The sequence below is a fragment of the Myodes glareolus genome, chromosome 3, assembly GCF_982192425.1.
Source record: "Myodes glareolus chromosome 3, mMyoGla1.1, whole genome shotgun sequence".
Taxonomy (NCBI): Eukaryota; Metazoa; Chordata; class Mammalia; order Rodentia; family Cricetidae; genus Myodes; species Myodes glareolus.
In genome coordinates this window covers 12,713,770-12,729,863 of record NC_142028.1, presented here as the reverse complement: position 1 = coordinate 12,729,863, position 16,094 = coordinate 12,713,770, and the positions used below count along the sequence as shown (strand labels likewise).

General features: G+C 39.6%; 1 protein-coding gene across 8 annotated transcripts in view; it reads left to right on the top strand.

Moving 5' to 3' along the window:
• The window catches only part of Pik3c2g (phosphatidylinositol-4-phosphate 3-kinase catalytic subunit type 2 gamma), a 364,812-nt gene that overhangs the window by 314,143 nt on the left and 34,575 nt on the right, over positions 1-16,094 (top strand). For all 8 annotated transcript variants that reach the window (XM_087904035.1, XM_087904037.1, XM_087904036.1 and 5 more), the window contains one exon: positions 6,609-6,684. In XM_087904035.1, the coding sequence (XP_087760161.1) occupies positions 6,609-6,684 (76 nt within the window). The remainder of the gene's footprint in view (positions 1-6,608; positions 6,685-16,094) is intronic.

Below are 16,094 nucleotides of genomic sequence, written 5' to 3'. Positions count from 1 at the left end.
GTTGAATTTGCTGTTTTCTTTGACCAGAGCATTTATTTTCTCTATGGTATCTTCAGAATCTGAGATTCGTTCTTCTATCTCTTGTATTCTATTGGTTATGCTTGATTCTGTAGTCTCCACTCGTTTACCTAGGTTTTCCATATCCAGCCGGTTCTCGTTTTGTGTGTTCTTCATTGCCTCCATTTCAGTTTTCAATTCTTGGACTGTTTCCTTTACTTGTTTGATTGTTTTTTCTTGGTTTCTCAGGGTATCATTCACGGATTTACTTATTTCTTCAAACTTTTTGTTATATTTCTCATCCATTTCTATACTCATTTCTTCAAACTTTTTGTTATACTTCTCGACCAGTTCCTTAAGGGAGTTATTCATATCCTGTTTAAGGGACTCTATTGCTTTCATAATGGCACTTTTTTCCACTTCATCTGGGTTAGAGTGTTCAAATCCTTCTGTTGTAGGGTCGTTGGGATCTGATGTTTTCATGTTGTTTTTCAGATTGTTGGAGGAGGTCTTGCCTTGGCGTCTGCCCATCTCTTCGATCAAATGCTCTCTATTGGAACTTCTGGTATCGGGTCAGGTTCCCTTGTTGGGCAGGGAGTTCACTGATAGAATGCCTACCTTTCCCCAGGCAGGCTATTGAAGCACAGGCACTCCCTCTTTCCGGGATGCGCCTACAGAGCAGGCCCAGTGTGCAAGGCAGCTGAGCTGGGGAAATTTTATGGCCCCAGTGGGAGGGGAGAAATATAGAAATTTGTACCTGGATGGAAGCTGGGATGGCAGGCGGGAGAGCTTAGCAGGGTGGAACCAGCACTGCAGGTTGACCTGGGAGTCTATGGGGTCGGGGAAAGTCCGAGCTCCTCCTCGCAGGGCCCCTGCCACAGGCCCGAAGCAAACTCACCCCTCTGATGGCCCTCTGGATGGAAGCTGGGATGGCTGGCGGAGGTGCTAGCAGGGTGGAGCCAGCAGAGCAGGCTGACCTGGGAGTCTATGGGGTCGGGAAAAGTCCTAGCTCCTCCTCGCTGGGCCCCAGCCGTGGGCCCGAATCACACTCACCCCTCTGATGGCCCTCTGGATGGAAGCTGGGATGCCTGGCGGGGACACTAGCAGTGTGGAGCCAGCAGAGCAGGCTGACCTGGGAGTCTATGGGGTCGGGGAAAGTCCTAGCTCCTCCTTGCCGGGCCCCTGCCACGGGCCCGAATCAACTCACCCCTCCGATGGCCCTCTGGATGGAAGCTGGGATGGCTGGCGGGGACCCTAGTTTTTTTTTTTAAAGTAATTTTATTAAATTATAAAAGTTTCCATTTACGCCCCTCTTCCCAACACCCTCCCACTCTCCCCACTCCCTCTCCTCCTCCCTCTTCGTCCCTAAGGGCAGTCAGGGTTTCCTGCCCTGTGGGAAGTTCAAGTTCCTCCCCCCTCCCTCCAGGTCCAGGAAGGTGAGTATCCAAGCAGACTGGATCCCAAAAATCCAGTATATGCAGAGGAAACAAGTGTCATTGTCAATGGCTTTTCAGAAAGACTCCAGGCCAGCCACATTCAGAGAATCCGGCCACATTCAGAGAATCTGGTTGGATCGCGTCCTCGTTCAGTCGCAGTCAAACTGGCCTTGGTAAACTCTCATTAGATCCATCCCCTTCTATCAGTGCGTGATAGCATCCCTCGCAGTCCTTATTTCCTTTTTCATTTTCTTCATAATTCTGCTCCTCATTTGCACCTTGGGGGGCTCAGTTCGGTGCTCCAATGTGGGTCTCCGTCTGTATCGCCATCCATCGCCAGATGAAGGATCTGGGACTCTTGACTATTTCCTACCTCCTGGCGGATAGCTAAATAATCTTCATCAGGTTCATCTTCTTATTTAGCTTCTCTGGGATCACGAATAATAGGCTCAAAGACCTTTAATCATGGTTAGAATCCACATATGAGTGAATACATACCATATTCCTCTTTTTGGGTCTGGCTTACCTCACTCAGTAAGGCGTTTTCTATTTCCATCCATTTGTATGCAAAATTCAAGATGTCATTGTTTTTTACCGCTGAGTAAAACTCTAATGTGTATATGTCCCACACCTTTTTTAACCATTCTTCTATTGAGGGGCACCTAGGCTGTTTCCAGGTTCTGGCTATTACAAATAGTGCTGCTATGAACATAGTTGAACAAATGCTTTTGTAGTATGTTAGGGAATCTCGAGGGTATATTCCCAAGAGTGGAATTGCTGTGTCCTGAGGGAGGTTGACTCCCAGTTTCCTGAGAAACCGCCACACTGATTTCCATAGTGGCTGCACAATTTTGCATTCCCACCAACAATGGATGAGTGTTCCCCTCATTCCACATCCTCTCCAGCATAGGCTATCGTTGGTGTTTTTGACTTTAGCTATTCTGACAGGTGTAAGATGGTATCTCAAAGTGGCTTTGATTTGCATTTCCCTGATCGCTAAGGAGGTTGAGCACAACCTTAAGTGTCTTCTGGCCATTCGAAGTTCATCTGTTGTGAATTCTCTGTTCAGTTCAGTACCCCATTTTTTAATTGGGTTAAATAGTGTTTTAGTGCCTAGTTTCTTGAGTTCTTTGTCTTACTGACAGTGTCCTTTGCTTTACAGAAGCTTCTCAGTTTCAGTAGATCCCATTTATTCATTGTTTCTCTTATTGTCTGTGCTACTGGGGTCCTACTTAGGAAGAGGCCTCCTGTGCCTATATCTTGTAGATTACTTCCCACTTTCTCTTCTATCAGGTTCAAAGTGGTCAGATTAATGTTGAGGTCTTTAATCCATTTGGACCTGGGTTTTGTGCATGGTGATAGGTATGGATCTACTTTCATCCTTCTACAGGTTGACATCCAGTTATGTCAGCACCATTTGTTAAAGATGCTTTCCTTCTTCCATTGTATACCTTTAGCTCCCTTGTCAAAAATTAGGTGCTCATAGGTTTGTGAGTTAATATCCGGGTCTTCTATTCAATTCCAAAGGTCAATTTCTCTGTTCTTATGCCAATACCAAGCTGTTTTCAATACTGTTGCTCTGTAATAGAGTTTGAAGTCAGGGATGGTAATGCCTCCTGAAGTTCCTTTATTGTATAAGATTGTTTTGGCTATCCTGGGTTTTTTGTTTTTCCATATAAACTTGATTATTGTTCTCTCAAGGTCTGTGAAGAAGTTTGATGGGATTCTGATGGGGATTGCATTGAATCTATAGATTGCTTTTGGTAGAATTGCCATTTTTACTATGTTGATTCTCCCAATCCAAGAGCAGGGGAGGTCTTTCCATTTTCTGGTATCCTCCTCAGTTTCTTTCTTCAAAGACTTAAAGTTCTTGTCAAATAGGTCTTTCACTTCCTTGGTTAGAGTTACCCCAAGATATTTTATGCTATTTGTGGCTATCATGAAAGGTGATGTTTCTCTGATTTCCCTCTCTGCTTCTTTATCCTTTGTGTATAGGAGGGCAACCGATTTTCTGGAGTTGATCTTGTATCCTGCCACGTTACTAAAGGTGTTTATCAGCTGTAGGAGTTCTTTGGTAGAGTTTTGGGGGTCACTTATGTACACTATCATATCGTCAGCAAATAACGAAAGTTTAACTTCATCCTTTCCAATTCGAATCCCCTTGATCTCCTTATGTTGTCTTATTGCTATTGCGAGAACTTCAAGCACTATATTGAAGAGGTATGGAGAGAGTGGACAGCCTTGTCGTGTTCCTGATTTTAGTGGAAAGGCTTTGAGTTTCTCTCCATTCAATTTGATGTTAGCTGTCGGCTTGCTGTATACTGCTTTTATTATATTTAGGTATGATCCTTGTATCCCCAGTCTCTCCAACATCTTCATCATAAATGGGTGTTGAATTTTGTCAAATGCTTTTTCAGCATCCAATGAAATGATCATATGGTTTTTTTCTTTCAGTTTATTTATATGATGGATTACATTGATAGATTTGCATATGTTGAACTAGCCCTGCATCTCTGGGATGAAGCCTACTTGATCATAATGGATAATTTTTCTAATGTGTTCCTGGATTCAGTTTGCCAGGATTTTATTGAGAATTTTCGCGTTGATGTTCATGAGTGAGATTGGTCTGTAATTCTCTTTCTTGGTTGTATCTTTGTGTGGTTTTGGTATTAGGGTAACTGTAGCTTCATAAAAGGAGTTTGGCAATGAATCTTCTGTTTCTATATTGTGAAATACATTAAGGAGTATAGGTATTAGCTCTTCCTGGAAGTTCTGGTAGAATTCTGCATTGAAACCATCTGGTCCTGGGCTTTTTTTCGTAGGGAGATTTCTGATAACAGCTTCTAATTCTTCACGACTAACAGGTCTATTTAGATTGTTCACCTGTTCTTGGTTCAACTTTGGTATATGGTACTTATCTAAAAAAATGTCCATTTCTTTTACATTTTCCAACTTTGTGGCATATAAACTTTCGTAGTAAGATCTAATGATTCTCTGAATTTCCTCTGTGTCTGTGGTTATGTCCCCCTTTTCATTTCTGATCCTATTAATTTGCATGTTCTCTCTCTGCCGTTTGATTAGTTTGGATAGGGGTTTGTCAATCTTGTTGATTTTCTCCAAGAACCAGCTTTTTGATTCATTGATTCTTTGGATTGTTTTCTCTGTTTCTATTTTGTTGATTTCAGCCCTCAGTTTGATTATTTCCAGTCTTTTACTCCTCCTGGGTGAATCAGCTTCTTTTTTTTTCTAGAGCTTTTAGGTGTGCTGTTAAGTCTCCAATGTGTGATTTCTCCGTTTTCTTTATTTGGGCACCTAATGCTATGAACTTTCCTCTTAGCACTGCTTTCATAGTGTCCCATAGGTTTGAGTATGTTGTGTCTTTGTTTTTATTAAATTCAAGGAAGACTTCAATTTCTTTCTTAATTTCTTCCTTGACCCAGGGGTGATTTAGTAGTTGACTGTTCAACTTCCATGAGTTTGTTGACTTCCTGGGGGTAGCATTGTTGAATTCTAATTTTAATCCATGGTGATCTGACAAGACACAGGTGGTTACTAATATTTTTTTGTATCTGTGGAAGTTTGCTTTGTTACTGAGTATGTGGTCAATCTTCGAGAAGGTTCCATGAACTGTAGAGAAGAAGGTATATTCTTTCCTATTTGGGTGGAGTGTTCTATAGATGTCTGTTAAGTCCATTTGATTCAATACCTCCAATAAATCCCTTAATTCTCTCTTTGGTTTCTGTCTGATTGACCTGTCCATTGGTGAGAGAGGAGTGTTGAAGTCTCCTACTATTAGCGTGTGTGGTTTGATGACTGCCTTGAGTTCTAGAAGAGTTTCTTTTACATATGTGGGTGCCTTTATATTAGGGGCATAGATATTCAGGATTGAGACTTCTTCCTGATGAGTTGTTCCTGTTATGAGTATGAAATGTCCATCCCCATCTCTTCTGATTGATTTAGTTTTCCACTTTTTCCGGAATAGGGTGCTCAAGTCCTTCTGTCGTAAGATCGCTGGGATCTGGTGTTTTCATGTTGTTTTTCAGATTATTGGAGGAATTCTTGCCTTGGCGCCTGCCCATCTCTTCCTTCAGATGCTCTCCAATGGCTCTTCCCTCCACTGGGTCTTCTTCTACTGGATTAGTGCCCCTTGCTATCCAGGAATCACTTTGCCTGCAGCCTTAGCTTGCTGCAGGCAGGCTATTAGAACAAAGGGACTTCCGTCCCTTTGCACTCACTGCCTGCCCGGCCCGCAGTGCCCACCCAGGCTGAGATGGAGGAATTTAAGCCCCGAAAAAGGGAGAGGGGAAGGGTAGAGGTTCCAGGCAGAAAGCTGGGATGGCGTAGCAGGAGAGAGGGTTTAGCTGGGGGAAGCTGCCCCTTTGGAGTAGCCAGGGAGATAAGGATGGCGGGAATATTGTGTGTTCCCTAACCGGACTTGTGTGGCGGTCAGGAACAACACACTTACCCCTCCATTGTATCTTCTGGTACAGGATCAGAGCCACTCGCTGGTCAGAAGTCTCCCTGCCTGCAGTCTTAGCTTGCTGCAGGCCGGCTATTAGAACAAAGGGCAAGATTCCTAGTTTTATACCTAAAATACACATGACTAAAATTTGTTCTCCTTAATGCTGAATCTCCCTAGACTATCCTAAGGAGAGACACTGCCTTTGTGCATCTATCTGTCTCTTACAATGTCCTTGCATTCCTGGATGCTAAGAAGGAGTTCAATCCTCAGTGAACATTCTTTGAATTGAAACTTCAGTATTGATTTCTTACAAAGCGAGCAAGTGTGTCATTTGGGAAGCAATTTTTCTCAGAAAACTTTATATAAAGCTTTATATTTTCCAGGACATGGAGATGTGAGATTTGTGGATAATTGTACAATACAGAACATAAATATTTTTGATGACCTCCAGCAATATAGCAACCTTAAATTATTTGAAGAAATGTAATTGATCTCAAGCCACATAAAAAGACTAGCTTAATTCACAGCAGAATTATATTGACAGTATGGTTGCAAATAAATTTTTCTCTAATTATGAAATTCATAACAGATACTCATTAGAAATAATATAATAATAACAATGCTTTCATGCAAGACTGAGCAGGATTAATAGGTAAATACACAAAATGAAGAAATATTATACCATTGTGTTTTATCTTTTTTATTTTTTTCAGAGTGATTGTGTACTTAACTTTTTTCTCTCTGAACATATGCAAACAACACTTAAAGACTCTCAACTTGTGAGTACAGGTAAGTGAATTCATCACAATTACCATATACAGTGATTGTGTATATAAGTGTGGGAAAGATTCATAGGTAATATCTTCAACTTCAAATGATAATGTCTTTACAAGGCTAAAAGCTTCTTAATGTTTTCTCCCTAACCATTTCTAAAGAGTTTGAAATCCCTGAGAATATTCTCTTCAAGTAAAGATAAACACAGATGTATTTGCCCATTTAAAATAGTGATAGGATACCACACTGTTCCCCCATTTCAATTAGTTGTGCTTTGAATTAAAATTGCACATCAGAGGCAAAATCTTTTTCTGTAGCATGGGACTCTTATAGTTTTACCTCTACCTCTCAAAGCAAAAATTTAAAAAAAAGTATTAAGCTATAAAAATAAGCAAGGGTCTTTATGAACAAAACCTTATGTTGGTACCACCATCTGGTTCTCTTCCGATGTGTCCTGGGTGAGTTCTAATGAACATTCTATCACTTCTGCCAGATTTTCAGAGACTCCTTTGAAAGTTCTATCAGTTCAGGTATTTGTAATACATTCTACAACAAGAACTGGCAATCTCACAACATCTTAGTTTTTTTATAAAGAGTAATTTATTAGTTTTATTTATGTATATGCTTATTTGCCTGCATGTATGTAGGCACCACAAGTGTGCAAGGGCCAGTTGAAGTCAGAGGGCATCAGATACCCTGAAACTAAAGTCAAGGTAGCTGTAAGTTACTTGATGTGGATAATAGGAACTGAATCTGGGTTTCTGCAAGAATAGTAAGCACTCTTAATCACCCAGTCACCTTCATCCCTAAACCTTCTCATTTTAATATCCATATTTATAAACCCATAATTTCCAGCCATGACCAATCCTCCTTTCAACTCTCAGTCTTCATTTTCCTGATTCTCTTGCTTCAGATTCTTTGCACGTGCTTGTCAAGCCTGCTTATATCTGGCATCTTAGATACTTGTCTACGTAAGCAGAAAACTTTCTGAACTATCTGTTATATGGCATGATTAGTTATCAAACTTTGTAACTGTGTTTGCATCTGACCAGTTTCTCTTGCTACACTAAAAATAACTTTAAGCCAAGGATGCCTTTCCCTACCCTACATTGCTCTATACTTAGAAGTCCTGGAATAATGTATGAGAGCTTCCAGAAAAAGAGGAGGAGAGACAGGCAGAAAGTAGAAAGGAAAAAATAAAACAATCAGTTTTAATGACCTGGGGAGATGTTACTACCATCAATAGTACAAACTTTAATAGCCAAACTTGGAAAAAATGAAATACAAAGTTGTTGAATTCTAGAGATATTTTCCAAATGGACTACATAGGTTTCTCCTCTATCACTAAGTGCTTTAGGAAAAATTTGCTTCCTTGTGTCTGAAGAATTTAAACCACTTGTCAACTTTTGGGTTTGACCATAGCATTATTTCTGAAAGGTATTTGTGAATACATATGCACCCCAAATTAGGATATTATTATAAAAAATAAAGCAGCACTTTGAGAAAGTTTCCAATTTTAAATTTTCTTCTGTCATCAACAATCAAGAATTGATTCAATAGCTATGAATGACAAAAGATTTCATTCTTGTCATGTCTAAGTTATAGACTGCTTATGAAAAATAGCCTATTGTTTTAAAACAATAGTATGCATCTTCCAAGCAGGATATGCAAATCAGTACAATAAGCAAGAATTCACAGGAAGCTGTGTCTTATTTTGCTCTTCAAATCATTTCCTCCTTCATCATTCTGGATTCTTAATCTTTCTTCACAGAATAGCTGCTGACTCTTAGCAAAAAGCCTGTTTACTTAAGCATTATGCTCATACGTGGGCTGAAATTTTAAGCTTATGCTGTCAAATGATTAGAGGGCAAAGTTACTCAAATGTGATTTACACAGATCAACCTTAACTGAAAATTTCAGACTTGGGCCACCTCTACTCAAGCGTTGATTTCGAATACCTAATTTCTCTAGATATGTGCCGCAAAATCACAAAAGGATTATTGTGAGTGCTGGATAATTTTGTCAGCTTGACTCACATGGTAAAGGGAGCCTCAACTGAGGAATTCCCTCCATCAGACAGGTTTGTGGGCATGTCTGTATGACATTCTCTAATTGAAAAAAGAAGGCCCAGTGTGCATTGCCAGTAGGCCTGAACTATGTAAGAAATGTAGTCAGGTAAGCCACAAGTATCATGCCAGTAATCAGCATTCCTCCATGGTCTCTGCTTCATTTCTTTTTCTTTTTTTTTAATTGATTTTTACTGAGCTCTACATTTTTCTCTGCTCCCTTCCCTGCCTCTCTCTTCCCCTTCAACCCTCTCCCAAGGTCCCTATGCTCCCAATTGACTCAGGAGATCTTGTCTTTTTCTACTTCCCATGTAGATTAGATCCATGTATGTCTCTCTTAGAGTCCTCATTGTTGTCTAGGTTGTCTGGAATTGTGATTTGTAGGCTGGTTTTCTTTGCTTTATGTTTAATATGTACTTACAAATGAGTACATATGATAATTGTCTTTCTGGGTTGGGTGACCTCACTCAATATGATGTTTTCTAGATCCATCCGTCTGCTTGCAAATTTCAAGACGTCATTATTTTTTTCTGCTGTATAGTACTCCATTGTGTAAATGTACCACAACTTCCCTATTCATTCTTTGGTCAAGGAGCATTCAGGTTGTTTCCAGGTTCGGACCTTAACCTGTAAGTCAGCCAAACTCTTTCCTACCCCAGTTGCTTTTGCTTTGTGGTATTTATCACAGAAACAGAAAAGAAGCTGAAACATGTCACCTTCCATCTGGGTGATACTAATAGGCCCTGGACTTCATTGTCTGATGAAACATAATTTTGTACAACAACATAAGACTTTACCTTTTTTTCTCAAATGCCAGGCTACTTATATCTACTAAAAAAAAAATCCTTGGCTCCACATTGTCCTTCAAGACATTTATTCTAATGATGACTCTAGAGTATGTATTTATTTACAGACAAGAAATATTTGTCTCTATATCACACATCATTGCATTCCAAGAGGTACTACCATGTCTGTCTGACTATAAATGCTTCTCAAATAATTACTGAATAAAGACTGACAGTGATGTCCACAGAAACAAGGTGATAATCTTGTAAATTATTATTTTTATGAAAAGAAAAGGAGAGAAGTTCAGGATCATGTTGCTCTTTCCGCAGTCCTGACATCCTAGAAAGGTTCCTGGCTTGTGAGAGCTCCCAACCACTAGAATTTTTTTTAAAGCACCACTCAGGAAAATGTCTTCTGTAAATTATTATATTAAGTTCATGATACAATCTAAAATTCCTTATGGATTTTTATCTTAACTATCTATATATTAACTCTCTGGTAATATAATTTTGGGTTCTACAAAGATTAATATAGCTTGTATGTTTTTTTCATTCCTACAATAACGTATCTTGCATAGTCAATTTAAGAAAAAAAATAGTTGCCAGGCAATGGTCGTGCACACCTTTAATCCCAACACTCGGGAGGTAGAGGCAGGCAGATCTCTGAGTTCAAGGTCAACTTTGTCTATGGAGTGAGTTCCAGGACAACCATGACTACACAGAGATACCCTCTCTCAGATTTTAAAAGGAAGAGGAGAAGGAGAAGGAGGATGAAGAAAGTTAGAAGAAGAAAGAGGAGGAGGAGGAGGAGGAAAGAAACAATTTATTTGGGTTCATGGTACCAGAGATTTTAGTTCACAGACATTTGGTCATGTTGTTTTGAGGGTCATGTTGTGATCCTTTAACACAGTTACTCATGTTGTGGTTGAAAAGTTTTTACATCCTGATAAATCTCCCAGCTGATGCAATAATCCAAATCAGACCAAGTCCAACCGAATTAGAAAAAGACCAGATTTAGTGGATGCCAGTGCTCCCAGGTGGCCTTCCAGGTCCTCAGAGAGGAGATGGAGAAGGAAGACTGGGAAACCACATGTTTTTTTTCTCTGGGGGCAGTTGAAATACCCTGCAGAAGTGGTCTTGAACCTCTCTGGGGAGGGGTCATTGTTTGGCAGACTTTCTTGGAGGTTCAGTCTGAACTGAGGCAACTCCCAGAGGACAGGGCTTCCACTTTATGATGTTTATTTGAAAGGGAACTTGAAGCCATGTGTTCTACAAGTTAGGCACTTGCTAGTTAATGGTCTAATCTATCAACTGTCAAATTGAAAAAATTTAAAAAAAATTAAACAACAACAAAAAAACCAGATCTAAAACCTCTAAGTTGAATTATGGGATATAGATTTTCAATTTAAGTTTTAGTGATATATCATTTGATGGAAAAAAATTGAACTGTCATGTTCAGAAGCATGACAATATAGACATACTAAGGATACATTATATATCTCAAAATAGAAAAGAAGTTGAACATAATATACCTAAATGTATGTGAACAAGTAGTAGTGGGCACAGGGGAAAGTCCTAACAGTGGATGGAATTGAGTGGTCAATGAAAATGGAGTGAGAAATGGCCTTTCCCTTTGGTTCTGTTAAGAAACAAATATTTGACAAAAGGAATTTGAAACCTAACGCTATTGAGCAAGGGTAAATCCCATAATAAAAGCACCATGTTTTTAAGGATCAGAGACTCAGTGGAAACAGCTTGCTTAAGTGAAAGCTTTCTTTTAAAAAATCACAGAACCAACAAGGCAGAGGTACAATAAAACATTAATAGATTATCTGTAATACTAATTGTTCTTTGTAATAAAAATCCAGATTCAGATACAGAGGTTAATGCTGAAAGATCAGAGAAGCAGAGTCGTCAGCCACAAGAGAGTTTTTACCTCTATCTCAGACCGAAGGGGCGGTCCTATCTCTACAAATCCTCAGACAGAATGCTGTCTCTACGAAACCTCAGAATGCATGCTCAGACTGAATCCTCAGACTATATCTGAACTCCTGTCTTCTACCGCCTTATATTCTTCTCTCTGCCCAACTATATCCCTTTCTGTCTCCACCTTTCTATTGTTATGAATCACAATGTAAATATCTGTGTTTTCTAATGGTCTTAAGCATCCCCTGTGAAAGGGTCATCCTACCCCAAGGAAGCCAGAATCCACAGGTTGAGAGCCACCGTTCCCTACCTTCCTTCCCACACTGGGATTAAAGGCATGTGACTCCCAAGTGCTAGGATCACCTTTGTATGATCTGTTTCTCTTTTAGGCAGATTCAGTCTCATATAGCCCAGGGTGGCCTTGAACTCACAGAGACCCTTGGGCCTCTGCCTTCTGAGTAAATTAAAGGTGTGTGCCACCACTGCCTGACCTCCATGGCTAACTAGTGGCTTAGCTCTGCACTCTGATATTCAGGTAAGATTTATTTGTCAGATCACAAACAAATTATCACTATGGCTATCTGTGAGTTTAACTCGTCTACTGAGGAAAATGGTTTAAACAGGAGTGAGAATACAAACCACACTACTTTCACTGTAAAAACACACAACACACACACCTAAAACAACTGGATTTTAAAGGTTGAGGTTTTAAATAGATCCATGGGTATATTAGACAAATACAAAGAAAATGGAACCACAGGTCAAAATATTGAAGAGGAGAAGGAGAATTTAGATCCCAAAGCTTCTATAATAATTAAACAAATAATGGAACCTTCCTCTAGATTGTGAAATTTTCAGTAAAGGTACAAGATGTTATGACTCTTCACTAAATAACGTGGCAGCAACATATATAAAGCAAAAATTGTGAGGCACTAGAGAAATCCACTAACGCATACTAATTAGAGAATAATCTAACACACAACTTTCAGTTTGTAAACTTTGAGTGAGGAAAAAGTATGTTCATACAAAAGCTGAAGTAAAATTAATAATGCAGATTAGGCCACTAAAAAACATTTAACAAATTCCAAAAAGGAGACATAATGCAGATGCTATTGTTTAACCATGGTTTTGTGGAAAAGGACGGATCATTTCAGAAACCTAAAAGACAATTACGTTTGGAGATTATAAACAAAATCTCTTTTAACAACTCTTGGGTGAGAAATTGCAGACCCTCATTTCTGAAACCTCAACAGAGTAACATCCATTATCTTAGCAACAGATGTCACCTCAGAGATGCTGATATCTTGATAGTCACTGCTGATCCTTCAGCCCTAGTTGATCAGCAACCACAGAATCTTAATTCAAAACATCACGTAAACAGCCCCAGTAGAGTCTTAATGATCTCTCAACCATGTAAGAGTGGACAGTTACATCGCTGTTTAAACCGTTAATGCATGGGATGAAAGGGAAATTATTCATATTTGCTTTCTGAAACAAAGTATTCATATCAAGAGCATTAAGAATTATAAGGGCTGCACTAAGAAATCAGAGAGAAATATCACTCATGAATATCAATGAAAAACTTTAAATAAAATATTAGGCAAAATAGTCCATCAGCACACTAAAGAAATATAATCCATTATGGCCAGAAAACCATTTATATTAATATTATACATAAAAAGATAAAATAAAAACTCACATGTTCATCTCTGTGGACCTAAAAGGGCATAGGATAAAAATCAAATTCCCTTTAAAAACACCAAAAAGTAAAAAGAAACAGTGAGTATATTTGCATGGGAAAACCTAACAAGACTTCTGCAGTCCATGGCAGGTCAGAGAGAAAAGCATTGACAATCGCATGCACTAAAGTGATAGACAAGCCCCACACCCAAGACCATGACATCACCTTTCACTGTGTAGAGAGCAAGTGGCAAGCTTGTTGAAGTGCCAATTGTTGATGGAAGGAGGGCCTGGTTAGAATTGTCCTGTACCATTTCCCCCTCTTATTTTTTTTAAGAAAACAAGAACATCCATAGTCCATTTTTTGGGAATGTGGTTGTAGTATTCCAGGCTATTTCCTGCTGCTTGGGTGCACTGATAATCTTATGAGGACCTAAAGAAAATTTGGAATTATGATCAAGTCCTGACTAGAGTATCCAGTGAGTCTTGATCATCTCAGGCAGCAGTCTTGAACCTGTTCTGGATGTAGAACTCAGACATTCGGGCCATCTCTTCCTACTGGAGATTTCTCAGGTGGTCTTCCTTTATCAAACCTGATTTTTCTTAACACAGAATGAATCCACAGCCTCTCATTTCCCGTGGAAACAAAAGCAAAATCTCTTCTCCAAAGTCAAAAAATTCCATCAATGGTATTCACAAAAAGATGCCTAGAATGGACTTAATAAAGAACAGGTGAGCCCCAATGCAAACCAAAAGGCAGAACTGAGGAATCTGAAGAGCGATGCAAGTGTGCATCTGGAGAAGCAGATTCAATTTTGAATTCAAGGTATTTTCAAAATACCTATCTTGGATTAATTCAGCAGCATTTATAAGCAAATATCTTTTAGCAGCTGCTGCTCCTTCCTCAGTATTCAAACAATTCGAAGAGCATAATAACATACAGTATCCAGATTCTCTGTGTATTTTTCATCTTTATATGGCTTTATTTTAAACTCTATTTCTTTTATTTTTAATTTTTACTTTTTGAGACAGGTTTTCTGTATATCTTTGGCTGTCTTGGAACTCCCTCTGTAGACCAGGCTGTCTTGAAACTTACAGAGATCCACCTGCCTCTGCCTCCCAAGTGCTAGGATTAAAGGTGTGTGCTCCCACACCTTGAACTCACAGAGATCTATCTGCCTCTACCTCCCAGGCATTGGGATTAAAGGCATGTGCCACCACACCTTGAACTCACAGAGGTCTGTCTACCTCTACCTCCCAAGTGTTGGCATTAAAGGTGTGTACCACCACACCCAACTACTCTCTTTCTTTCATTTTTATTTTTAAGGACTTTAACCTTTTTTTTTTCCAAGACTGCATATATTTTTAAGCACACTGCAAACCATTTAGAGGTTTTCTTCATCTTTGAATCCCTCTTTACTGTATATCTCTCTCTTTCTGACCACATGAGTCTTTAATTTGCTAAGCAATATGGGTAGGATTAAAGCCATGGCTTTGATGGTTGGATGCAGCCCATTCCTTAGCTTTCTGAGATTTCGATCTCATGGCTGAAGTACCAGCCGGAGTCATGTATATTGCCACAACTCTATTGCATTTCAAGGTCCTTGCCAGCAAGCAATCTGCAACAGTGTGTCCACAAACAACACTCAAATGTTCTCTCTGTAGCTGGACCTACTGCCTCAAAGAGTCAGAGTTTGCACTGGCAGGACAACCCAGAAAGCTGGCATTTTAAAATGGCACAGCTTTTTTCCTGCTATTGCTGAAAACCGAAAAGCATGCAGTCAGCTTTTATCAACACCATTCAAGTGTTTTGTGGCAGCATCTCTTAAAGAACTGCAGGGTTTTGCAGCTAAAGCTGAGTCAGGAAGCCTCTCTTAAATGAGAGCGCTTGTCTCTAGCAAGCAGAGCAGACCCAAAAAATTGCTACTACCAAGAAACCATGCATAATTCTGTTATTTTGTTCTAGAATTACTTCCCAAGCTGTCTCAGGATTTATGTGGATGCAGTTGTCCACATGTTGGCACCATTTGTAACATGAAGGCCTGGTTGTTGGGGTTTCTGTCCTGCCTGGTTCCTGCAGCTGTTTAGCCCCAAAGAAAATCACACAGAGATCTCCATGAGTTATAACCACTAAACTGGTTTGCCCATTAGCTCAGGCTTCGTATTAGCTCTTATAACTTATATTAGCCCATTACTCTATTATATGTTAGCCACATGGCTCAGTACCTTTTTCAGTGGGGCAGGTCACATTCTGCTTCTTTGGTGTCTGGACAGACTGCGAAGGAAGCTTCCTTCTTCCCAGAATACTCCTGTTCTCGTTGACCAGGCAGGACAGAAACCCCAACAAGCAAGCCCTCATGTTACAACTCTTCAGCAAAGTAAAAAGAAAATGTAAGGATGAGTGACAAGGTAGATGAAATATTGCTGATTCATCCTTAAGATTTGTTCACATAGTGTATAATCATCCTCTAGAAATGGATAAGAAAATTAGGACTATGAAAGATAAGTACACAAAAACACAAGTGGCTCTTGACCAGTGAGAAGATGCTCAGCCTCATTCAGAAGATAATACAAATTAAATTACATACATGCCATGGGTTCCCCTCACCTCTCTTCTTTCTCTCTCATCAGATTGGCAAAAATTCAACAATTTAACTAGCATCTTGGTTACAAATCAGCAGGCCTCTGATGTGCTGCTAGTGATAATATAAATCGGTACAAACACCATGGAAGTTAATTTGGCAATATTTATCAAAATTGCACAGGCAAATAGGTTCTGACCAACAAATTCATCTATTGAGTTTTTGCTCTGATATTTACCAACTGACACCTGAGATATGTCTATGAGGCTGTCCCCTGAAACATGGATCACAAAGCCTACACGTCATCAGGAAAAACCCATCTGCCCGTTATGTGGAACTGATTAGATAAATCACAATACTCCCATAGAGTGGACGCTATACTTTAA